Source organism: Camelus dromedarius, chromosome 8, assembly GCF_036321535.1.
Source record: "Camelus dromedarius isolate mCamDro1 chromosome 8, mCamDro1.pat, whole genome shotgun sequence".
NCBI lineage: Eukaryota > Metazoa > Chordata > Mammalia > Artiodactyla > Camelidae > Camelus > Camelus dromedarius.
Window position 1 is genome coordinate 16,685,443 of NC_087443.1, and position 24,525 is coordinate 16,709,967.

General features: G+C 56.5%; 1 protein-coding gene and 1 long non-coding RNA gene across 3 annotated transcripts in view; one reads left to right on the forward strand and one right to left on the reverse strand.

The window, feature by feature from the left end:
• The window catches only part of RET (ret proto-oncogene), a 54,572-nt gene that overhangs the window by 24,316 nt on the left and 5,731 nt on the right, over positions 1 to 24,525 (forward strand). For both annotated transcript variants that reach the window (XM_064487916.1, XM_031460899.2), the window contains exons 2-17: positions 732 to 995; positions 2,700 to 2,987; positions 5,095 to 5,336; positions 6,580 to 6,775; positions 8,076 to 8,275; positions 10,305 to 10,563; positions 11,247 to 11,372; positions 12,139 to 12,249; positions 12,824 to 12,946; positions 13,848 to 14,104; positions 17,519 to 17,666; positions 19,087 to 19,194; positions 20,246 to 20,460; positions 20,544 to 20,666; positions 22,540 to 22,610; positions 23,915 to 24,052. In XM_064487916.1, the coding sequence (XP_064343986.1) occupies positions 732 to 995; positions 2,700 to 2,987; positions 5,095 to 5,336; positions 6,580 to 6,775; positions 8,076 to 8,275; positions 10,305 to 10,563; positions 11,247 to 11,372; positions 12,139 to 12,249; positions 12,824 to 12,946; positions 13,848 to 14,104; positions 17,519 to 17,666; positions 19,087 to 19,194; positions 20,246 to 20,460; positions 20,544 to 20,666; positions 22,540 to 22,610; positions 23,915 to 24,052 (2,869 nt within the window). The remainder of the gene's footprint in view (positions 1 to 731; positions 996 to 2,699; positions 2,988 to 5,094; positions 5,337 to 6,579; positions 6,776 to 8,075; positions 8,276 to 10,304; positions 10,564 to 11,246; positions 11,373 to 12,138; positions 12,250 to 12,823; positions 12,947 to 13,847; positions 14,105 to 17,518; positions 17,667 to 19,086; positions 19,195 to 20,245; positions 20,461 to 20,543; positions 20,667 to 22,539; positions 22,611 to 23,914; positions 24,053 to 24,525) is intronic.
• LOC135321811 (uncharacterized) lies at positions 17,660 to 21,517 on the reverse strand. The gene is made up of 3 exons (XR_010381894.1): positions 20,839 to 21,517; positions 20,446 to 20,762; positions 17,660 to 17,900 (listed from the first exon to the last, which is right to left on the reverse strand). It is a non-coding gene; the product is annotated as an uncharacterized LOC135321811 (long non-coding RNA).

Genomic DNA, 24,525 nt, shown 5'->3' on the forward strand with positions numbered 1-24,525 from the left:
AGACGCAGGTAATGGAGCATGATCTTGCAACTGTTTTGTGCTGCCTCACTTCTTCCTTTTTCTTTTTCTGTTTTAAAGCAGTGTGTTTTCAGCGAGTGTTTCACTATACAAGCAATTGCGTGTTGATGTTCTTTGGACTACAGATGAGAAAGTCCTACTAAGATCAGAGTTTTAAATTAGTGACTTTTTTTTTGTCCACAAAGAAGCTATTATAAAGTAGAGATTGTCATTCAAAGTGAAGTCAGAAAAAGAAAAAAAAAACTATGTGATGTTGCTTATATGTAGAATCTAAAAAAAATGACACAAGTAAACTTACCTACAAAATAGTAACAGACTCAGCCATAGAAAACAAACTTATGGTTACCAGGGGGTTAAGAGGGCAGAAAGGGATACATTGGGAATGTGAAATTTGCACCTGCTGCAGAGTGATGGAAATGTTAGCTGTCTTGATTTTGGTGGTAGTTTCATGAGTGTGTACATCTATCAAAATTCATCAGAGTGTACATCTGAAACGTGTAGTTTACTGTACAGGAATCATACCACAATAAAGATGTTTGAAAAAAAGAAAACAAAGAAACTATATGTTTCAGTTTTTGTTGCTGGTATATATGTATAATTTTAAAAAGTGTGAAATAAAGCTGCTGGGGAACACTGGTCTGCCCGGGAGGCCTGCTCGGGCTCTGCCATCACCGTCGCCGTCCCTCCCTCACGGGCTCCCCTGCCTCCCGCAGCCCCGCTGGGACTGTACTTCTCCAGGGATGCTTACTGGGAGAAGCTGTACGTGGACCAGCCGGCTGGCACACCCCTGCTGTACGTCCATGCCCTGCGAGATGTCCCCGAGGAGGTACCCAGCTTCCGCCTGGGCCAGCACCTCTACGGTGCCTACCGCACGCGGCTGCATGAGAACGACTGGATCCGCATCCAGGAGGACACGGGGCTTCTCTACCTGAACCGGAGCCTGGACCACAGCTCCTGGGAGAAGCTGAGCATCCGCAGTGAGGGAGCATGCCTGACCCCACCCTCCACCCACCTCACTTCCGCCCATTCCTGTCTTACCCTCCGGCAACTCACGTCACACCGAGGGTGGCTTCCCTAGGGCTCCTGCTTGTGAGAGTGGAAGGAGTGAGATGAGGCTGGCCCACCTCTGTGTCCAGCCTGGTGAGGGAGCCACCTAAGGGCCCTTGGGCCTTCTGAGGCTGTCACGATTTTGGAGAACCCACGTGAAGGACTTGGGTGCTCTCTCCAGGCTGGATCCAGATGCCTTTTCCAGTTGGGTTAACAAGGCTTTGGGATTGTGAGAGAGGACTTAAGAGGGGCTATAAATACCCCCAAGATCCTGATTTAGCAGATGATCTGGAACTTGCTGGAGAAGCAGCAGTTCCCACAGATAGCGTGCTCCCCATCAGCAGCAAGCTGCCCTTGGCACCTGGTGGGGACTTGGGCCTGGTCCCAGGGAGCAAAGTGGAGCAGGAGGAGGGCCCAGCCAGCTCCACAGAGCAGGGGTCCGAACTACAGTGAAGGCCACGTGTGACCTTGGTACCTGGGTGGAGGAGGGCTGTGGAGCAGAGTTTTGACTCATGGCACAACATGGTGATCGCACACCCAGTAGCTCCCTGCTCTGAGCGCCTCCTCCAGAGACCTGGCGTCAATAGAGCCTCACCCCAGCCCTGAGCTCCCATGTGCTGAGCAGAGGCAGGTGGCATGCCTGCGAATGCAGAGAAGGTGGCCCTGCTCAGCAGGGACAGAATGACCGTACCCATCTGCCAATAAAGCCAGGGTCCCCAAGTAAAGATGCCCCTCCCAGGGCTCCCCAGTTGGCTCCTGGAGATGGGTCTTGGTTCCGCACATACTTAGTTGCCACCTTCTTCATTGCAAGCCCCTAGTGGGGAGTTGAAGAACCAGGGTCACTGGTGTGGAGGCCAGAGTGGAATTTGCTAAGGGTCGGAGTTAATAGGAGGCCTGTCCCATTCATGATTGGAGAGCAGCCTCAGGCACCTGTTAGGTCCCAGTCAGGAGAGAAATCACAGTAATTTGACAGGGAAAGTTTGTATGGAGAATTATTAACTACAGCGGGACACTGGAGGAATGGAGAGGCTAGTACGAAGCACAGAGAACTAATGAATGTGGGAAGCGCAGATGTGTGAGGCAGCCGCTTCCCTAGGACTGGGAGGGAGGGCCCAGGAAGAGGCCCCCGCCCAGCTGAGATCCAGGCCTGTTGGAGGGGGAGTCGCTGTGGTGCCTCCATGATGGAACTTGCCAGAAATCTCCTCCCTAGCTTCTAGGGAATTCTGTGTCTCTGCAGAGGCGTCCACAATGAAACTCCTCGGAGGGTCCCCACTTGTGGCAGGAACCCCCTCGCCCCGGGAAGTGCTCCATCTGGTGCTAGGCCCAGGGCTCAGGACACCTCCTTGCAGAAAGGCATTTGAGCTGTGACCCGAGTAACAAGAGAGGTGGGCCTGGGAAGCACCCCCCACCCAGGCTGAGGGAACAGGAGTTCAGGGCCCTGAGGCAGGCGGACCCCAGGTCCAGGGCAGTAGGGGGCGAGGGGGAGGTGGCAGACCAGGGCAGAGAGCCTGGCAGAGCCCTGTGGACCTTGGTGAGGACTGGGATCCACCAGCCCAGCTGCTCCTGCCCCCTCCGGGCTCTGTGCCCCACCTCCTGGCTGGCGACACCCCCAGTGACTTCTTCTCTCTCTGCAGACGGCGGCTTCCCTCTGCTCACCGTCTACCTCCAGGTCTTCCTGTCACCAGCGTCCCTTCGCGAGGGCGAGTGTCAGTGGCCGGGCTGTGCCCGAGTGTACTTCTCCTTCATCAACGCCTCCTTTCCAGCTTGTGGCGCCCTCAAACCCCGGGAGCTCTGCTTCCCCGAGACAGGCCTGTCCTTCCGCATTAGGGAAAACAGGCCTCCTGGCACCTTCCACCAGTTCCGCCTGCTGCCTGTGCAGTTCCTCTGCCCCAATGTCAGCGTGGCCTACAGGCTCCTGGGAGGTGAGTGCCAGGCACGGCGCTGCAGTCTCTCGACCCGAGCCTTCCTGGTTAGTCTCTACCAGCACATCATCTGCTCATTCAGAAGTCCAGAAGTATCTCTTGTATGCGTGCCATGGCCAGGCAGTGTTCCAGGGACCAAGGATGTGACAGTGAACAAATCAGAGCAGAATCCCGCCTGCCTGGAGCCTCCTTTCCCATGGGAAATGGAGACCACACACATGCTAAGGGAATCGAGTGGCCTCTGAAGGGACTCGGTGGGAAATAAAGCTGAGAAGGCGGGGGTGGTGGAGGTCGCTGTCCCAAGTCAGGTGGCGGGGAAAGAGGGAACTACAGCAAAGGCAGGAGGGTACCAGGCAATCAGGGTGAGCCCCTTGAGAGCACGGAGGTGGGACCCCTGTGTAGCTGGAGTACAGTGAACAGTGGGAGAGTGGAGGCTGCTGAGGGCCAAGAAGTTCCTGGGAAGGGGCTTCCAGGTGAGGAACTGGGGAGTCATGGAAGGTGAATGAGGAGGGTCATTGACAGGACCTGACTTAACCTTTAAAAGATCAGTCTGGCTGCTGTGTTAGAAATGATTTGGGGGTGAGTGGTATAGGGGGGAAGCGGGGAAACAGGAGGCTACAGGAGAAGTTTTTGAACAAGAGGATGAAGACAGGGATGAGGATGAAAGCCATTGGGCAACCAGAAGCAGGCAGGTTCTGGGTGTGTTCTGAAGGAAGATCAAGCAGGATTTTCCAGGGAGTTGGATGTGGATGTTGAAAGTAAGAGGGGACCAAGCAGGGATTCCAGGATTCTGCCTGAGCAGCTGCAAGGGCAGTGAACCTTGCCACCAGATGGCTCTGGGGAGGCCAAGAGCGCGGGGGTTGGGGAGCTGGATCCCAGCAGAGATGAGAGAAGGCAGCTGAGCGGCCACGCGTGAGGTGCCATTAAGCCATTTAAAGGCAAGGAACTGGGACTGAAAAGGGACACTTACTAACTGGACTGCTAGTAAGTAGAACCTGGATTCATGCCAGGTTGATGGCACACACACGGTGATAATGTTAAAGATCTCAATAAAGAAAGAAAAGTAGTCACTCAGGCCCCCCAAGCATCCTTCCACTTGCCCTGCAGCAGCCATGTTTTTGTGCATGATTGCCCGCAAAGCACATGGTTTAGCGTGCTGCCCTTTTTCCCTAAAATTTTTATAGTTAAATTTTGCTGAGCGTTTTTTATAACCATAAACAATAGAGGGAAACATTATATGATAAGCACTTGCCACACGTTTGATTCCCTGATGTGATTTCCCACCGAGTGGACTTGATGTGACCCTCCTGTGGTTGACTGTGGGGTGGTCGGTGTTGACCCTCAAGCCTTCAGCGTTTCCCCTTTCTACAGGATGAATTCCAGGACAGGCTTGGGTTGAAGAGTGTGTTGTTGTTACTGGCTCCCGCCTCCCTGGTTTGTGGGAATATACGTGAGTCACTGAATACACTGCTGGAGAAGAACAGACACTTTAGCCCTTGTCATCTCATCTTCTGGTGAGGAAACAGGCACAGAGAGATAGAATGACCAGCTTTGGGCCACACAGCCAAAAGGTGTTTAGGGCAGGGATTGGAACCAGTCATAAATATTAAATATTTATGTTATCATAAAATCATACCAGATGTCCACTGTGTTTGCTTTTAAGTGATGGAATGGTGGCTTTATTCTTCACATTCACTAAAATGAGCACATATTGCTTCCATAATTAAAAAAACAATTCCCAACTTTTTTTCAAAAACCAGCAAATGCTGGGAGCTGAATCTCGGCCTGCAGCCTGGCTGAGCTGGTGCCAGCCCTCCCTAGGTGATCAGGATGAGGACCTGATGGAGGCCACCAGGTCCTGCCCCTCCCTAGCAGCACTAGTAAAGGCTGCAGCCACAGTGAAGCTCAATGCAGTCTTCACTGCAAACTGCCCCACTGTGGAGCTGAGGAGAAGTAGTAGCGCAGGGCCCGGAGCCAGCATGCACCCCAGCCCTGCCCACAGAGCCGCTTCCCGTGCCGCCACTCCTGGCGGGCCCCCGAGGAAGGCAGCTCACCCTTTCCCCAGCCCGAGGGTCATCCCGGGGTCCCTGGTCTGCTTGGTGCACAGGTGAGAGCCTGCCCTTCCGCTGCGCTCCGGACAGCCTGGAAGTGAGCACGCGCTGGGCCCTGGACCGCGAGCAGCGGGAGAAGTATGAGCTGGTGGCCGTGTGCACCGTGCGCGTCGGCGCGCGCGACGAGGAGGTGATGGTGCCCTTCCCCGTGACTGTGTACGACGAGGACGACTCAGCGCCCACCTTCCTCGGGGGCGTCGACACCGCCAGCGCAGTAGTGGAGTTCAAGCGGAAGGAGGTGCCTATCCGCCTGCCCATGTGCTTGTCTGCCGTCTGTCGTCTTGTCTGTTCTTGTCTAGGTCTCTCCATCCGCCATTTATTCCTTGGTCGGCTTAGCTGTAAATCCAGACTTGCGGCTGACCAGTCGTCTAGTTATTCGTCTTCCATCTGTCCCTCAGTCTGTCGGGGTTTTCTGTCGCCCTCCAGGACAGCTAAGGAGGAGAGAGGTGGCCAGCCCCGCCGGCACCCAGCTGGCCCCTGTCTTGGGAGGCTGGAGGCCCTGGGTGCCCAGCCTGTGTCTGACGCTGCGGGAGAGTCCCCAGGTCTCACATCTGAGGGGCGCAGCTGTGCCGCTGCGCAGGCGGGGCGCACTGCCGGGAGGAGGGGGAGAGGACATCTCCCGGAAGGGCACGCTCTTCCACGGGCTGTCAGCCCCTCAAGGAAGGGCCACTGAAATTCATGGAGGATACCCGGGAGTGGAGAAAGATAAGCAAGCGGATCCGGCAGGGATCTCCCTGCGCCGCCCCGCCCATCGCGGCCCCGCCCTACTCTGGTCGGCGCAGGTGGAGCGTGGCTGCCACCTGCTGGGCATCGGGCTGTCCTGCAGCTATAGCCAGCCAGCGGGAGCAATGGCAGGACGGGGACATAGTATGTTGTCATTGCCTGCTTCTCTGGGCACTCCAGGAGCAGGTTTAGTAGACGGGTGGGCTGGAGGAAAGCACATCTCGTAGTGAAATGTCTCATGAGCCTGGCAGGGTCACCTTGTGGTGACATTGGAGAGTCTTGGTTAGCAGTGAGAGCAGAGAAGCCCTGTGACAGCTCAGAACCTTCCTCTGGCCCCTCTCCAGCCTGGTGGACAGAGGATGCTTAAAGGAGAGCATTCTGGTGGACACCTGGGTGTAGATCCCAGCTCTGCCATGACTCTCTATGACAGTGAGCTAACTCCTCCACCCTGTGGGGCCCTGCTTCCTCAGGGGGTAGTGGAGGTGCCACTGCTCTGCTTTATGGGCACGTGGATGAGGTCTTCAGCAGAGCCCCAGGGCATCTGCTCTAATCCATTCTTATGGGAACTCTGTAGATGCCTCTCACACCTGTTGCACAGGTGAGGCACAGTGGCCCAGGAAGGGTAACTCGGCCAGGCTGGCTAGGGGCCCCACGAGAACTTGAACCCAGGTCAGTCTGTCCATCTGTGGAGTACCTGCCCCCTCCACAGTCTCTGGCTTTAGCAGCTCTGATTGGCACTATGCCCCCATTTTCTGCAGGGCACAGTGGTGGCCACACTACGTGTCTTCGATGCAGACGTGGTGCCAGCATCCGGGGAGCTCCTGAGACGGTACACAAGCACGCTGCTCCCCGGGGACGCCTGGGCCCTCCAGACCTTCCGAGTAGAGCACTCACCCAACGAGACCTTGGCCCAGGCCAACGGCAGCTTTGTGCGCGCAACCGTGCATGACTACAGTAAGAGAGGCCAGGTGTGGCCTGGCTGGGCCCCCTAGGGAACCGGTGGCCCACTCTTCTTGGGCTGGGCAGCACCCTGCCTACACAGACACCTGTCCTGGTCCTCTGAGCCCCTGGCAGCCGTCCCTGCCATCCCTCCTCCCAGCCCTTCCTTGTCTCTGCTGGTCCTACCTCAGCCTCCTTGGGTTTTCACAGGCTGTCCTCTCTCCCTGAACTGCCCCGTGACCAACGCTGGCGGGACCCCACCACACCTCCCCATGCTAACCATCACCTAGAGTCTTCCTCTGGCCCCTGGCACCTGCTTTGCCACCTCCCAGGTGCCCGAGTGCCCAGGGATTATTGCCCCCTCCCCCCTCAGAACCTCTCTATGAACAGGAGTTGGTGTACGATAGCAGCTCCATGCCCGGGTGTTGGGGGGTTCTGAGGTGATTGTCCTGTCTGGCTCCTGGAATGCACCCACCTGCAGGCTTAGCTCCAGGTCCCACGGTGCTCACCTCCAGGTCCCACGGTGCTCACCTGCAGGACAGGACATCCTCCTGAGCTGCCAAGCCTCCCTGCCTCCCTCCCCTCCCCTCCTGCCCATGTTTTCTAGGATCACCTTTCAAATACCCCACTTGGACTTGGATCCTTGTTGGGGGATCTGCTTCCATGGAAACCCAGGATCGCTTGTGCCTTTACTCCTTTGTGCCTGGAATGAGCCTATCTGTTTCTCATCCTCCTTGCCCCCACCAAGCCTTGAAAGGCCTTTGTCCTACATGAGGGAAAATGTCATCCTTGCTCTGGCACACTCACACTTTCATCTACACTGTGCACCAGAGCCCCTCCTTCGGTCTAAACTAGAACCATAGCCTCAGCCCACAGGAGGTGCACAAAAGTGTGCAAACTCCCAGGGGCTGGAGGCCTGCAGAGTCCAGGGGTCCACTGGAGGCTGCTGCTGTTGAGAGAAGTTTTCTGGGGGAACTGGAGGGGCCAGCACATCTTCCCAGGGTGGGCCTCTGTGGTGACAGGTCTTTACCGTGTGTATTCCCCACCAAAACACATACCACATACACACGTTATGTCCCAGCTGAGAAGGGCCTTCTGGGCTTCCAACTCAGCACAGTAACTAACATGTGATAGTTCTAACTTAGTGCCTCTTGCCAGGTTTGTTAACTGTGCACCGTGTAGATGAAAGTACGTGTTTGCACATGTGCACGTGTGTGTGTGCAGGGAATGTGTTTGGGAAGACGCATGCAGTGGTGAGGGACAGTGGTCCTCACCCGCAGGGACCCTCCCATCATCACTGTGCCCCCACCCACAGGGCTGGTTCTCAACCGGAGCGTCCCCATCTCAGAGAGCCGTGCTGTGCAGCTGGCTGTACTGGTCAACGACTCGGACTTCCAGGGCCCCGGGGAGGGCATCCTCCTCCTCCACTTCAACGTGTCGGTGCTGCCTGTCAGCCTGCATCTGCCCAGCGACTACTCCTTCACCGTGAGCAGGCGGGCTCGCCGCTTCGCCCAGGTGAGCCCACGACCTGCTGCCTGCCTGGGGAAGGGCATGGAGGGGTGGGGGACTCCAGAGGTGGGGTGCTCCCTTTAGCAGATTTCAAGCAGGGCTAGGGGCGGACACCACCAACTCCGTGAGCTAAGTAGTACATGGAGTGCCCCAGAGCCAGGGAGGCTGGGGCCGTGGAAAGTGGGACAGTCGCGAGCAGGGCTGGTGGGCTCCGTGGGCCCCCTTCTTTGCCCTCTCCTTCCTTGGTATCTTTAAAGCGCATGTTGCACTAATGTAAGAGCAGAGCCAGGTAAATCTATGTATGCTGGCTTGGAAAGACATTCCTGGTGAATTAAGTGAAGAATGGTTTGCAGAAATATTGGTCTCACGTGGCTCCGTGTGTTCAAAAACGTCTTCACTGCTGAAAATTTGCAAGGGTGCAGGTACAGGCAGCGGTGAACGGTGGCGCCCTCTGCAGGGAAAGACAGCGAGCGCTTCTACCTTTTACTTTTCTTGCAAGTTACCTTTGCTGGAACTTGTTTTGCATTTGTCGTTGGAAAATAATGATTAGAAGTAGAAAAAATGAAAGTAATAAGTATTCGCCAAAGAAGGTAAGGGCTAGACAGAGTGATCTTTTCTTCCCATATCAATCAGTGTTTAGCATTTTGGTGCAGTTCTTTCTCAAATGTTTCTCTTCAGCACTTTTTAAAGTTTACTTGCAATCAGAGGATTCATGTGACTTAACATACTGCATTCTCTAGTAGAGCAGCTGTGGCTACATCCTCTTTAGAATGTCCTGTTTAAAGCCATCTCCTACTGTCCCAAGGCTTTTGCCAGTTTCTGCAGTTGATTCCCATGCCCCCCTCCACTCCTGGCAGCCACCCGGGTCCAGCACATAAAGAACCCCACCCTTGAACACATCCAAGCTCCCTGATCTGCCACCTACCCCCAGGCCTTTCATGGAGTCAGGGGTCAAGGATGGTGGGAGGTGACAAAGCAGAGGGGCCTGAGGGGTGTCTGGGGGGCCAAGGGGACCAGGCATTGCTGGAGGTGGGTCATCTGTGCTCCGACAGACTCAGGAGACCACAGAGACCTGAGTCCCAGTCCAGCCTCAGACTCACTGTGGTCTCTCACCCTCTCCTCAGTTTTTATAACAGTAAATTGAGGATAGTGACCTTGGGCAATTTTGAGGATCACAGGAGAGAGTGGAATTGAGCCCCCTTTGTATGGGGAAGTGCTTGGAGACTGGGAGGTGTATTTGTTGTGTCAGGCATGGCCTTGGGGGAGCCTGGCTCTGCCCTGGGCCTGAGCAGGGCTGAGCAAGGGTCTGGTATGTGTCTGCAGGCAGGGCCCTGCCTTCCTCCCCTAAACCAGGCCCCCCAGACCTCAGCCTTGACTAGTCACAGCTCCTGGTTCCTAGCCACTGCAACCCTAACTGTAACTCGAGTGGCTGAGGGGTGAAAAAGAGAGTTCAACTGCCTGGTTCCTGGCCCCAGTGTCTGTAGCTGCCAGCCTAGCATCCCCTCTTTCTCAGGGGTTCCAGCCCAAGTTCCAGCATGGCCCCCGGGTCCCATGTGGGACAAATAACTGTGGTGTGTGAATCAAGTGACCCTGGGTGCCGTACTCTGACTAACCAGGCAGGTGACCTGGGCAGGGACTGGACCACCCCAGCCACATGCGCTGAGGATGGGAACTGGCAGTTCTTAGAGGAAAACTGGGCTGGCCCAAAGAAGAGAGGGAGGTGTATAGGAGGCATCCGGGCAGCCTTTGTGCCTGAACGAGTCAGCATCTTCCGGGAGGGCCAGCAACTAAATCAAAGCTGGGTTCCCCGGGTTCTTACACCTTCAGCTCCCAGCAGCAAGGGTGGACGGTGATGTGATGGCCTGGGCAAGGTAGGGCCAGGCAGGCAGATGGGTCTGCAAGTTCCCAGGCCATGGAGGATGGGGAGTTCAGGGAGGCTGCCATCCCTGGGCTGAATAGGAGACTTCTGGGACTCAGGCTGCTAGGGTCCCCCTCCAGCCACCCAGCTAAGGCATTCCCTGGGTCCCATGCCTAGATTGGGAAAGTCTGTGTGGAAAACTGCCAGGAGTTCAGCGGCATCCACGTGCAGTACAAGCTGCAGTTACCCAGTGCCAACTGCAGCGCGCTGGGGATGGTCACCTCGGCCGAGGACACCACGGGCACCCTGTTTGTGAATGACACCGAGGTCCTGCAGCGCCCCGAGTGCACCCAACTCCAGTACACGGTGATGGCCATTGACCGGCCGACCCGCAGGCAAGCCCAGGCCGCCCTGTTCGTCACCGTGGAGGGGACATGTGAGTGCCAGGGCTGCGTGGAGGGTGGGGGTGGACAGGGCAGGATAGAGCCTCAGGCTTTTCCCACACAGAAGGGGCCTGGTCCTGCTCCCCCTCACAAACTGGCAGCTTCCCTGAGCTTCAGCCTCCTTCCCTGTAAGATGAGAAACCATTTAGCCCAGAGTGACTGCATTGTGAATGGTCATTACTCTCCATCACCGCTGGCAACGCGCTCTAGACGTGGACCAGAAACATAGGGGGCCCTGGTTAAATGTGAATTTCAGGTAAACAGCAAGCAATTTTTTTGGTATAAGTATGTCCCATGCAACCTTTGCAGGGTCTCTTAGAAAACAAACTTACAAGTATGTCACCAAGATATTAGGGACATACTTAACATGAAGCACATATTGACTATTATCTGAAGTTCAGGATTAACTGGGCGTCTTGTGTGTCATTGGCTGAGTCTGGCCACCTCGCACCCTCCCTCCAGACTTAACCCAGTAGCTGAGCCCGCTTTGTGACTGTGGTGCCACCCCTATCCCCAGCAGGCCCCATCGCTGCCCTGCACCCTGGTGCTTAGTCACTCCCTCCCCTCTGGGCTCAACCCGTTGGGGCAGCTCAGCCAGTGCTGCCCCCACGCGTGGGTGCTGGCTGGACACCGGGCGCAGGCTGGCCCCCTGTGACCTGCTTTCTTCCATCCCCAGACATGGCTGAGGAGCCAGGCTGCCCCTTGTCCTGCGCGGTCAGCAAGAGGCGGCCCGAGTGTGAGGAATGCGGTGGCCTGGGCTCTCTGACGGGCAGGTGCGAGTGGAGACAAGGAGACGGCAAAGGTAGGCCCCGCGCAGAGCGAGGGAAAGGGGTGATAATGGCTGAGTGGAAATGGGGTCTGTGCCGGCCCTGCCAGCCTCTGTGATGCTCCCCCACTCTGAGTCTGTTCCCCAACGCCTTGTCCCCTGTGATGGCACCTGATGCCAGGAGCGGGTGGACGTGAGTGCTGGGAGCGGGTGGACGTGAGTGCCGGGAGTGGGTGTCATGAGAACGTTCAGGCTGTGTATCGCTGTGAGATCACAGATGCCTGAGGCTGGACTCACTCTGGGCTTGGGAAGGTCTGGGCCAAAGTTGGGATGTGCAGGGGACAGAGAGCCTCCACCTGGGCAGTCCCAGCCCAGGGAGGGTGGCCCCAAGCAGGGGGCGCCTGACAGGCTTGGGCATGGACAGCAGCTGGCTCCCAGCCACACCCACCCTTATGAGGGTCCCATGCATGGTGCGGCCTTGAGAGGGTCCTAGCCTCGTCTGGTCTCTTCCGGCCTATTTGCCGTGAGGCCAGGCACACCCCTGGGACTCTCCCATCCCTCAGGCCCTCACCGCCTGGGCTGCCCTGTACACTCTGGACCCCCCAGCTCTCCTCAGGGATGCCCCTGCTGGCAGGGCTCTGTGTGTGGGTTCTTTTTTTTTTTTCCTGCTCAGCCTCAGTTTGCTCCTCCTTGGTGGGGCAGGGTGTGCCTGGGAGACCCTCAGGTGCAGCCCTCCTGGCTCTGGCAGTCCAACCGGGGCAGGTGCTCCCAGTGGTGGTAACCTGCTTGCTGTGTGTCGTAGGGATCACCAGGAACTTCTCCACCTGCTCCCCCAGCATCAAGACCTGCCCCGATGGCCACTGTGATGCCGTGGAGAGCAAAGATGCCAACATCTGCCCCCAGGACTGCCTCCGTAAGCAGCCCATTGAGCCTGCGTGTTTAACCTGAGCGGGGACAGCCTGGGATGAGTGGGGGTGCCGAGCTAAAGAGACTTGGGCTCCTACCTACACTTCAGCCAGACCAGCTGCGCACCTCGGTTTCATGTGCTGAGGCTTTTTCTAACATTTTATTTGAATAAAGGGTTCTCCTTTCCCCAAACAAGCCTGGTGGCCTGACTCACACTTCCGGTGTCACCCTGGCCAACTCAAGGGGTGCAGCCCCCTACCCCCCCATTCCACTGGCTCCCAGCTGCCCCTGCAGCCCCTTCTCTGCTCCTGAAAAGTAACCATTTGTGGACCTCACCTAGGGCCCTGGGTAGCCTGTGGGTTCCTCCTCTCGCCTGCTGTGGCCAGGGAACTGGTTTGGGGGCCTGTCTTGCTAAGCCTTCTGCCCAGGTGACCCAGACTTCTGAGCTCACTGCCCTCCCTGGGCCAGAGGGTGCTTATGGGGTGGGGAGGGGCCTTTCACGGTCCCATCTTGGTGGTCTGGGCTGGTCAGGTCACACTGAAGGCTGAGGGGGCTGCTGAGTGGGTTGTGTCTGTCACCAGGGAGCGGCAGCATCATCGGTGGGCATGAGCCAGGGGAACGCAGGGGGATTAAAGCTGGCTTCGGCATCTGCAACTGCTTCCCCGAGGAGAAGAAGTGCTTCTGTGAGCCGGAAGACAGCCAGGGTGAGCGGGTGGGGGCGGTAGCTGGCTGGGGCCATGTGGGCAGGGATCCCCACCTCCCTGAGCCCCATCGCTCAAGGGAGGAAATTGCAGGAAGGCAAGGAAACCCAAGAGACCTTCTTCCTTCCCTCTGGGTCTTGGTTCCCCCATCTGTGCAGACAGGGAGTTGGGTGAGGGCCTCTGAGACTGCTTTCTGGCCCAAAGTTCTATGGTAAAGATTGGCCTGGAAAATTAGTTCTTCCACCAAATAACTCAGCATCTGCTTGGATTGTCCCTGTGCAGGGCCTCTGCTGGGCCCATGGCACTGGCCGCCTGGGTCCCCACCCTCCAGCCAGAGCCTCCAGGTGCTCCCTCTAGGATGGCAGGTGCCCCACTGAGCACATGGGGAGCTTTCCTGCCCAAACCCAGGGATACTTTTCTGGTATTTGGGTGGCTATTGCATGGCCCTGGGTCCTGAGCCACTTTCATTTCCTCCCCTCTTTATATAAAGAAAATACAAAGGATATTGGGAATGAAGAGGAAAATCTACGCCTCCCGCCAGCCCTCATGGGCGAGCTGGCTTCCGTGCATGGCACCTGCAGGGGTGCACTGCCTCTGCTCTCCAGGCAGGCTGCTTCAACTCTATGCCACCCTGTCCCTTCCGCAAGGGGGTCTTAACAGTCTCTGATGGCGAAAATGTGCATAACAGTACCTGCCTCAGGGTCGGTGCTATTGGAGTGTTTGCAGGGTACCCTCATACCTTCACACCAGCAGCGCTTGCCAGGCTGCTCACAGGTTGTCACAGCAGCCACTTCCCAGCTGTCCTGGGCATGGCAGGCTAGAGAGCTGAGCTGCGCTGGCTTCTGTAGGTATTCGGGGGGCTCCCCTCCCGAAGTGTGGTCTCTCACAGCCCCCCTGCCCGCAGACCTGCTGTGTGATGAGCTCTGCCGCACGGTGATTGCAGTGGCCGTGCTCTTCTCCTTCATCGTGTCTGTGCTGCTCTCCACCTTCTGCATCCACCGCTACCACAAGAATGCCCACAAGCCGCCCATTGCCTCCGCTGAGATGACCTTCCGCCGGCCCGCCCAGGCCTTCCCGGTCAGCTACTCCTCATCCGGCACCCGCCGGCCCTCGACGGACTCCGTGGAGAACCAGGTCTCTGTGGAAACTTTCAAGATCCCGGTGAGCTTCCACATGTGGCCTCGGGACTGGGGAGGCAGCCCCTCCCAGGGGCCCTGCAGGTGGCACTGGCCTCGGGTCTCAGGCAGCTGGGAGGTGAGAGGGGACGGGGCACCCAGGGCTTCATGCTGCCATGAGTCCTGCAGCCCACAAGTGGCTGATGCATCCTTGCCCACGGGAAAGACACTGAGCATTCCAGCAACCCCCTGCCTTCACTGAGCTGCCTTCCATGGAGGGCAGAAGGCAGGTGGAGTGGAGGGCATGGAGCAGGGTGGAGGATGGGTGCTGATTTAAACGGACTGGGATCTGGGCTGTTAGGATAAAAGGAGGGCAGGCCATGCTGTACCTGATGGGGGCTATCCTGCAGGTGCCCCAAGGGCTGGTGGGGGGAGGATGGAGGGTGCAGGGAGGTCCTGAGGAGGAATGTGGATTTCATTCTCAGAGGGTAGGGCCCTGAGGGTTGGCGGCACATTTCCTGGCCTTTATTTCCGCAGGCCACTCTGTTGCGGAGTCCAGGGGTGGGTGATGAGGCTTATCCCCATTCAGGGGAGATGGTGGCAGGCAGCAGCTTGGCCAGGGTGGCAGCAGCAGGGAACGGAGTCTGTCTGTAGTATGGAGAGCAGGACTGGGGACACTGAGGATCCTCTGGCCCCCAGGCTCCATGACTGGCCCGCTAAGGGAGAGTGCCAGCCAGAGCCAGCAAGCTTCCAGAGCCCCCTTCTCCCAGGCAGGAAACCTGGGCCTGCGGTCAGCATGTGCTTCTCAGACACCACCCCTGACCTGGCCAGGCCCCTCCTCAACCTGCCATGTCCCTTCACTGATCTTGCTGGGAACACCCAAGGAGCTGGAAGCTGGGCCTTGGGGGAGGACTGAGGGTGAGTGGGAGCAGAAGTTCTTCTGCCCACAAGGCTGGATAGGGAGAAGTACAGCGTATGCATCTTGGCAGGGGCCTCCAGGCAGGAAACTCAGCACCCAGGGACCACAGGGCCCTGGCGGTCCACAGGGTCTGGGCTGGGAGGTAGCTGGGGTTCCTAGGAGGTGCTGCCCAAGGGGTGCTCGCCCGTTGGTGAGGGTCTTGGCCATGAGGACCATTCTCAGATGTGGTCACAGTCGCCTGTCTCCTGCCTTTCCTAGTCCAGTCACTCAGCAGGCAGGGTCTCCAACCCCCACCCCCAGCAGCATCTCAGCCTCCATGCAGGCCTCTGGGACAAGCCATTTGATTCCTTTATCCACCCTAGCCATGTGTGGTGAGATACACAGCAAGAGTGGTGCTGACAGGTGCTCATGCCGGGTGACACAGACCATCCTCGGCCCACGTTGCCTTCAGCCCAGGGTGCAGAGCAACCAGAGCCAGGCCTGAAGCCCAAGGGCCACCCTGACCATCTCCGAGGTCTTGGCCACGTTACTCAACTGTTTGAACTCAGTTTTCTCTTATATAAAGTGGAGAGAATTTTTTTTTATTTTATTGAAATATAGTCAATTACAACGCATCAGTTTCTGGTGTACAGCACAGTGTCCCAGTCATGCATATATATACATATTTTTGCATTGTTTTTTCATTAAAGGTTATTACAAGATATTGAATATGGTTCCATGTGCTATACAGAAGAAACTTTTTTTCACTCTATTTTTATACATAGTGGCTAACATTTGTAAATCTCAAACTCCCAAATTTATCCCCTCCCACCTTCTTTCCCTCCGGTAACCATAAGATTGTTTACTATGTCTGTGAGTCTGTTTCTGTTTTGTAGATGAGTTCATAGTGTCCTTTTTTTTCTTTTTAGATTCCACATATGAGTAATATCATATGATGTTTGTCTTTCTCTTTCTGGTTTACTTCGCTTAAAATGACAATCTCCAGGTTCATCCATGTTGCTGCAAATGGCATTATTTTATTCTTTTTATGGCTGAGTAGTATTCCATTGTATAAATATACCACAGCTTCTTTATGCAGTCATCTGTCGATGGATATTTAGATTGCTTCCATATCTTGGCTATTGTATATAGTGCTGCTGTGAACATTGGGGTGCATGTATCTCTTTGAATTAGAGTTCCCTCTGGATATATGCCCGGAGTAGGATTGCTGGATCATATGATAGGTCTCTTTTTAGTTTTTTGAGGACTCTCCATACTGTTTTCCATAATGGCTGCAACAAACTACATTCCCACCAGCAGTGCAGGAGGGTTCCCTTTGGGAGAATGATTTTTAACATTCTTGTGAGAATCAAATCAGTGACATCCGCATTTGCTTAGCACAGTCTCTGTGTACAGTAAACTAAACCCTTATCCAGTGCAGTGTAGAGATGAGCACACCAGAGCAGTGATGATGATGTCAACTTTGGCCCTGACTGTGGGTTCTTGGGGAACCTGAGACACCAGGACGCCAGGAGCTGGCTGGATGGTACCCCTGGCCATGGTGCTGAGATGATGCTGCCTCTGCACCCAGACATTAGAATGCGAGGTTCTGGTCACTGAGGGACAGTGGGACCCCAGCGGTGTTGCCTCTGTCGTTAGACAAGCTTGGCAGAACACATCCTGAGCAGTACCTGAAGACACACCCACAGACAGGTGCAGTGAGACTGGGGGCGATGGACACCCAATGCTGGCACAGGTGGGAGGTTCCAGTCAGGCTTCTGTATCCCCAGTCAGAGTTCAAGTACCTGGCGCCGAGCTGGGGGTCTGGGAAGGCATCCCAGCGTGGTCTTGAACAGGCATGGTGTATGGATGGGACTTCAGTGGGCAGGCAGGTGGAGGGGAGCATGGAGAGCAGATGTGTGCAGGTTCAGGGCAATAGCTGCGCCTGTAGGAGGAGCAGCTTCTTCCACATACTGGGATGGAGGTTCCCAAGAAGCACAGTGGTACCTTTCCAGGAGCTGCCCTGGATACTTCCACCTGTAGCTGGGGGTCCTAGGCTGGTAGGCAACTTGGGCCACTGGAGTCAATTCGGTTCTCTGAGAATTGCTGGAAAGGGCACACCAGGGCCTGGGCAGCTGCCTGTGTCCAAAGCAGAGGCAGTGCTGAGAGGCTTGGGCCTGACTCCCAGGGAAGAGGACATGCTCCCCGCTGAGCACTGTGCGTGCTGAGTAAGCCCTGAATCCCTCATTAGAGAGACAAGGATGTGAGCTGGGATGGCCCAGGGCATCTTCAGTAGACGGGGACCAGTGAGGGTATGGGCTACAGAGTCTAGTCTGGTCTGTGGCAACGCCTGCCTTCCTACGAGGGAGACACGTCATGTAACGGCACCTCAGGGTCTGACTGTGGATCCTGCCTTTGGTGACTATAACCTACCAGTTCAGGTGACAGTCGGCTGTCTGCACACTGGAGCTTGTTGAACGGGTCTTGCTTTCTTCTTTTCCTCTAATCCTCACCATCTTTCTTCCCTGTTCTCTTCTCTTCCTTCCATCAAACCCATCACAGGAGGATCCAAAGTGGGAATTCCCTCGGAAGAACTTGGTTCTTGGCAAAACTCTGGGAGAAGGCGAATTTGGAAAAGTGGTCAAGGCAACGGCCTTCCGGCTGAAAGGCAAAGCGGGGTACACGACTGTGGCTGTGAAGATGTTGAAAGGTACCTGTCCAGGCAGTACCTACAAGTACGGGGCCCCACGGGGTGGATAAAGCCACCGCGACAGCCAGGGCTCCCGTGGCCAGCCTCGTGCCTCCTGGAGAGCGCTCCCATTGCCCCCCTTGAGTGGCTGCAGCCGGGGACCCCCACCATGGATGATGTGGCCCCAGCTGGGCCCTGGAGAAGCAGAGCAAGGATGTTCCTCCCTTGGAAGGTTCAGGAGTGGTGGTGCTGCATCTGTACCAATGTTGGGTAAAGATCCAAGTTTTAAGTTAAAAGCACTTCCGGTTTTGAACTGACAGCTCTCCCCACCCCAGTTTGCCCCATTCTTTCTTCTCAGCCAGGAATTCAACTGGGGTCCTGGTAAAGAGACCACCTGTAAGGACTGGCCCCTGCCCCTTAGGGCCCTGCCTTGCCCAATCCCCACTGCCCCTCAGCAGGCCTGCCCTGCCCTAGTCTTGCTATCAGCCTGGCATACTCACTCGTGTTTCTCAGCAGAGACTGGGTAGACAGCCCTTTGCCACGGCCAGGCTCTATGGCCAGCAGTGGGCGCAAGTCAGCTAGTACACACATAGGTTCAGCGGTCAGGGGGCCACGCAGCGCAGAATGCTTCTGGATACTTACCCAGGCCCTGACTGGGGTCATCCCCCCCTTGCCCATGAGACCCAAGGCCTAAGGGGCATAGTGAGACTGGCCCCAGGCCACCCATATATGGTCCAATGGGTCCCGATGCCCCATCTCCTAGCTGTCTTCTCATTTGCATACAGGTCTGCAGCCCGAGGAGGTGGCGCGGCACAGCTGGGCAGTGGGTGTGGGGCAGCTGGCCCAGGAGGGCTGTTTAGCCACAGCTTGTGACTCAGAATAACTCCATAACCAATCTCCTGGTGGGAGCCTGAGCACAACTCTGTCTGCTCTCTGGACGCACGACTTCAGCATGGCAAGAGACTTCTGTGAAGTCTTGTAGCCTTCACCTTTGTGCCTCAGCCCCCACTGCTGAGTGCTTGGTCAGCAAGTGTTTTGGGGACACCAGGGAGCCCTCTTACCTTCCCAGAAGGATGAATGAGGGGATCTTTGTGCACCACTGCCTTTGAGAGATGGCGATTGCAGAGAACTAATGCCACTTGCACAAATGGCCCAGCCCTGGGAGGCTCTCCCTGGAAAGGTCCTGCTCACTTGGAGTGCTTCTCAGGCTTCTTATTCCCCAGAGGCACATGAAGCCTCTGTCGACCACCCCACGGGCTGAGAGCAGCCCCAGGTGGTGGGGTCCTTGCAGGCCTCAGTCTGAACCTGGGTAGAGTGTCTGTGAAGGAGATTCCTGGGGTCTGTGCAGATCCCTGATGCGGGTCACGTGGCTCAGTGGAGTTGCAGAAGGGGCTAACAGAAGGGACTGCTTTGCAAGTTGCCTTGTTTACGTGCATTTCAGAGAATGCCTCCACAAGTGAGATGCGGGACCTACAGTCAGAGTTCAACCTCCTGAAGCAGGTCAACCACCCACAAGTCATCAAGCTGTACGGGGCCTGCAGCCAGGGTGGTAAGGCTGGCTGGGGATGAGCAGCAGCCGGGCACAGGCCAGGGCACTCTGGACCGCCCCATTCCTCCTCCCCCTTTCCTCATTGTTTCCTCCTCCTGGCCCCTGTCCTCTGTCCTCCCGGAAGCACGGTGTCTGGCTCTGGCCCCTGCCTGGAGCTCACATGTCACTGAGGGGGCCTGGAGAGGTGCTACATGAGTGCTTGCACAAGGCCTCTACTCCAAGTGTGCTCTCTGGGCCTGCTGGGGCTGCCAGGAGGTCTCTGGTGACTTTCTGGTCATCAGTACCCTGCCCCAGGCAGAGCCCTCAGGGCAGGGAGCTCCAGGAATGGACTCCGCCTATTGGGTACCTACTGGGGACTAGGTGTGCCATAACTTCTAGGTGACCCAACCCCAGCCCTGCATGGTAAAGGCATTGTCACCATCTCTTACATAAGAGCATCCTGATCTTTTGATCCTTAGGGGCCTCCCACTGCGTGTGTGTGTGTGGGTACATGTGTCTGAGGTACGAGGGAGACAGGGAGCCAACAGGGAGCAAAGGACAGCAGAGACACTGGTCAGCACCAGCAGAACTCAGGGCCGGCCTTAGGGCAGGACCGCAGCCCAGGAGCTGCTGAGGGCTTGCAGGAACAGGGAGCAGGTGGCCACATGCCCATCCAGATCCTCTGCCTCTATCAGCCGTCTCCAGGCCATGGTGTGGCGGGAAGGGCCTGACATCCCAGCAGCAGGGGGTGCCTCCCCGGGCAGCATTGAGCACAGTGACTGCCTGCCTTGGGCACCAGGGAGAAGGTCATGTTCAACCCCCCGGGAAGCTGGCTTTGGCACAGGCCCTAGCAACAGGGAGAGCAAGGGATGTTAGAGAGAGCCGAGACTTAAATCATTTCTCAGGCTGCCAGAACCCAGGCACTTGCCACCCAGAGCAGGGCTGTCTGCCCACTTACAGGTAGGGTGCAGGGCCTGCCCCGGGGCCCCGTGGTCTCCCCGTGCTCTGCCTGACCTGCACCTACGGGGACCCCACAGGCCCTCAGCCCACAGCCCAGCCCCTCTGCCCCCAGGGCCGCTCCTCCTCATCGTGGAGTACGCCAAGTACGGCTCCCTGCGGGGCTTCCTCCGAGAAAGCCGCAAGGCAGGGCCCGGCTACGTGGGCAGCGGAGACAGCCGCAGCTCCAGCTACCTGGACAACCCGGAGGAGCGGGCCCTGACTATGGGCGACCTCATCTCCTTCGCCTGGCAGATCTCGCGGGGGATGCAGTACCTGGCCGAGATGAAGGTGCGTGCCGCCCCAGCCCAGCCCCTCCAACCGCCTGCAGTGGGCTGGGGTTTCAGGGGTCCCTGCTGTTGTCTTCCTCGCAGCTCGTCCATCGGGACTTGGCAGCCAGAAACGTCCTGGTAGCCGAAGGGCGCAGGATGAAGATCTCGGATTTTGGTCTGTCCCGAGATGTTTATGAAGAGGATTCCTACGTGAAGAGGAGCAAGGTACCAGGTCGTGGGGTGTGGCGGCCTGGGGCTCCAGGGCTGGGTGGGGGCAGCGGTCCGGGTGCCCACAGGGTGAGGGCAGAGCCCTTAGAACACCTGGAGGAGATAAAGCAGATTTTTAGAGTCTAACCTTCCAGCCCTCATCCCTGAACCCTTCCGCAGTCCTGAGTACCTCGTTGTTCCTTCTCTTCCTCAGTGCCACCGGCGCCCTTTCAGAGCTGCCCTCCGGGGAGCTGGGGCCTGGCAGCATCTCTTGCTTTTCATCACTATCACTTTTGAAGGTCACCTAACGCTGCAGAAATAAGTCTTCTCCACAGTTGTTTCTCTCGCTTCTGCAGAGTGGAGGTCACTGTTTCCTTTCTGTGGAACATTAGCCCTTTGCTCAGAGCAGAGTGAAGTGAAATACACCCGAGCTTTGTAGTCATTCTTTGCAGAAGAGAATGAACCACTTTACAGGTGGAGTTTCTGCTGGGACAGAGACCTGGGAATCCCTGGCGAAGTGAGTTTAGAAGGTGCACAGAGAGGCCCTGGAGACGGGGTTCCAGAGATGCAGCCTAAGGATTTCAGAAGCCTTTTTTCCCAAGTCTCTGAAATAGGTGATTAGGGCCCATCTCAGGATACCTGGTCCCCTGGCATCATCCAGCTCCCTGGGGCACCGGTCTTGACCCTGTTAGTTCTGTTGCCCCCTCAGCCCCTCTCCTGCAGCCTCACTGTGACAGATGAGACAGGGCCAGCTCATGGGCCCCTTCAAGAGACACAGCTAATCTGACGTTCAGAACAGATGCTGCTCAAAGAGAAAAACAAAAAAAGCAACGGCATACACCTGAGGAGCCCTAGTGCTGCCAAGAGCTGTGAGGATGTTTCATTTTTTCTGGGGTTTCCGTTGTGACAGCGTATCTCAGAACTACTGAAGGGGAAGTGGGGAGCGGCTGCTCCCCGCCCCGTGGAGAGGGTGGACGGAGTCTTCCTGTTGACGCCCTGGTCCTGATGGAGAAGCACAAGGTGGCCAAGCACGGCTCTTGAGAGCACAGGGTGCAGGCGGCGTTGTTATGAGCACACGCTCCCCCAAACAGTCACGCTTCATCTTCAGCAAGGATGTAAATCCTAAAGAGTACTTTAAACAAAAAGGAATTACAGTAAAAGTTGCATTAAAATCCAATGCACGGCCTTTATTATTGATTCGGCCTTCAGATTGACCTTCTTGTACTGGAAAGCTAGTTCTCGAGTTGGATTAGAGAGGATTTGTTAGGTCTGATCCCAGCACCTCCTTGGTGGGATGGGGGGAGGGAGAGGCACCCTTTCAGAAGGTGCTAAAAGGGCCCTGGAATAAAATAAGAGGGAAAAACTAGCCTCAAGGCACATACACAGATTGTTTCTCCTCTGAGCTTCTCAGAAGAGCCTTTAGTGTGTTCGTTTGCATCAGAAGTCCCTAAGACGGAAAGGCTGGATGTTGGCTTCCCAAACTGGGAAAACATCTTGCTGGATGGTGTTCTTGGCCCACCCACTGGGCAGCACCACCCAGGGTACCCCAGTGCTCCCTGGACTCGGCCACAGGGGGACCTGGCTTGCACTCAGTTATCAGTTCCTTGGGTTTCTTCTCACCAGGGATGTGGTGCATGACCGGCATACCTTGTGTAGCTATGGGCAGGCCAGCTGACTCCCTCCAACATCTCAACCAGGCCTGGGAGGGCCAGGCTGGAGCTCTAGCCCCTGCGAGGCTGTGCTGCCAGTTCTGTACCCAGGAACATGCTGGGTACCATTACTCAGCCCCGCTTCAGAGCTGGAAGCATCTGGGACACGGCTCCACCCTCCCCCACCCCTCACCCCAAGATGTCAGAGTGGCATTAATGCCTTTCTCTCGCTCCCTCTTTAGGGTCGGATCCCAGTCAAATGGATGGCCATCGAGTCCCTTTTCGATCATATCTACACCACTCAGAGTGATGTGTGAGTCCAGGTGTTGACTTCCTGGGGTGGAGATTACACGTGCAGGGGGCCATGCCGCCTGTCTGGGCAGCTCGGCTGGGGAACAGCACTGGCCCTGAGTGCCCGTCAGCTCATGCCAACCACCCGCAGTGGCCCAAGCTGAGGCTTTGTGTGTTCACTCAGCAAATGGCGAGGGCCCAGGCAGTAGTTCTGAAGGCCAAGGTGGAATGCAGGAGGGCAGTGAGCTGCGGCTGCAAACCCCGCTCACCTCCCCTGTCTCGCTCCCCGCCCCTCCCTTCCCCTCCCCTCCCCTCCCTTCTCCTCTCCTCTCCTCTCTGGGCATCTTAGTGACACACAGGCCCAGCCAAGCAGTCCCCCTCCTATGAGCCTGAGCATGGCTGGGCTCAGGCAAGTCCCCCGGGACTGGTCCCTGCCCAGCAGGCAGGGATGGCCTTCAGTAAGTAAGTTTCTAGGCTTGTGCGCCCCCAGTTGCTGCAAGACAGGAACCAAAACTCAGTCTTCCAGGTCCAACTGCATTCTTGATAGTCTTCAAAAATACAACAGACTTGTTCCAAGTGTTCAGCTCTGAACAGGCATGCATACTTTGGATAACGTGGGCTGTGAAAAGGCAGTTAGTTCTCAAACTGTTTCAACAACTGTGTTCTGATTACAAAGTGGACTGTAAAACAATTGGAAAATGCAGAGGAAAGCATAATGAAGAGACGAAAAGTCGGTTGGATCCCACCACCCCTAAACACCCACTGCTGGCCCTCACAGGCGCGGCCTTCTAGTGTTTTCCGTGCTGTACAAATACATGCTTTTTATTCCCATATGTGTGATAATGCTGTTTTGTGATACGATTTTGCTCCCACCTCACAGTAAATTTTCCCTCACAGTTAAGTGTTTTTCTATAGCGGTGCTTCTTTTTTTTCTTCTAAGATCTTATGAACATTTCCAAGCACACAGAAAAGGTGGAGGAATTGTGCAGGGAGCCCCGTGCCCCGGGGCCTAGGTCCCGCCTCGTGTTTGCTGTACTTGCTTGGTCTCTCTATGCCATGTCTGATGCTTCAGAGCATCACCTCAGGGGCCAGCTGCTGTCCCTTTTGGGTGTGGAGGCTGAGCTTGGCAGAGGTGAGGACGGCTCACCCCCACCTCTATCCCTCATCCATCTGTGCGGTCGGCCCAGGCAGAAACCGTGAGCACTCGGACCACTCCTTGTCCTGGGGACTCTGGGTCAGAAGCTGCTGGAGGGATGGGAGTCCGGGCTGCACAGAGGGTGCCGCAGACCCAGTGCAGCCACTCACTGGTCCTCTTGCTCTCTGCAGGTGGTCCTTCGGTGTCCTGCTGTGGGAGATTGTGACCCTAGGGGGCAACCCCTACCCTGGGATTCCTCCAGAGCGGCTCTTCAACCTTCTGAAGACAGGCTACCGGATGGAGAGGCCAGACAACTGCAGTGAGGAGATGTGAGCAGGCTTTGCTTTGGCCCAGCCTCCCTCAGACACAGACACACACCGTCATTCCCTCCTGCCCCTCGGTAGCCCTGGGTGCCAGTAGTGACAGGGCAGAAGTCAGAGAATCACCTTTGGGCATAAGGGCAGATGTTGGGGACCCCAACACCGCTGGGGGCTGAATGGGCTTCCTAGAAGGACTTACAAAGATGAAGGGAAACAGGACCTGGGGAGAGATAGTGGGAAAGGATGAGAGGGTGCTTCAGTCCTTGAGCCCAAGGCCAGAGACCTATCCCAGGATGCCTTGGGAGGGGCAAGTGATTCAGAATGGACCCAGGGGTGCCTATAGGAGAGTGCCCAAGAGGAGGCACAAAGACGGGCAAGGGGCAGGCTTGGGGGGCCTGGACTTCAGCCCAAGGGCACCAGAATCTTCTCATCTGGTGGTATGGTTCCATCAGATAATTCTCGGAGGACAGTTGAGAACACAT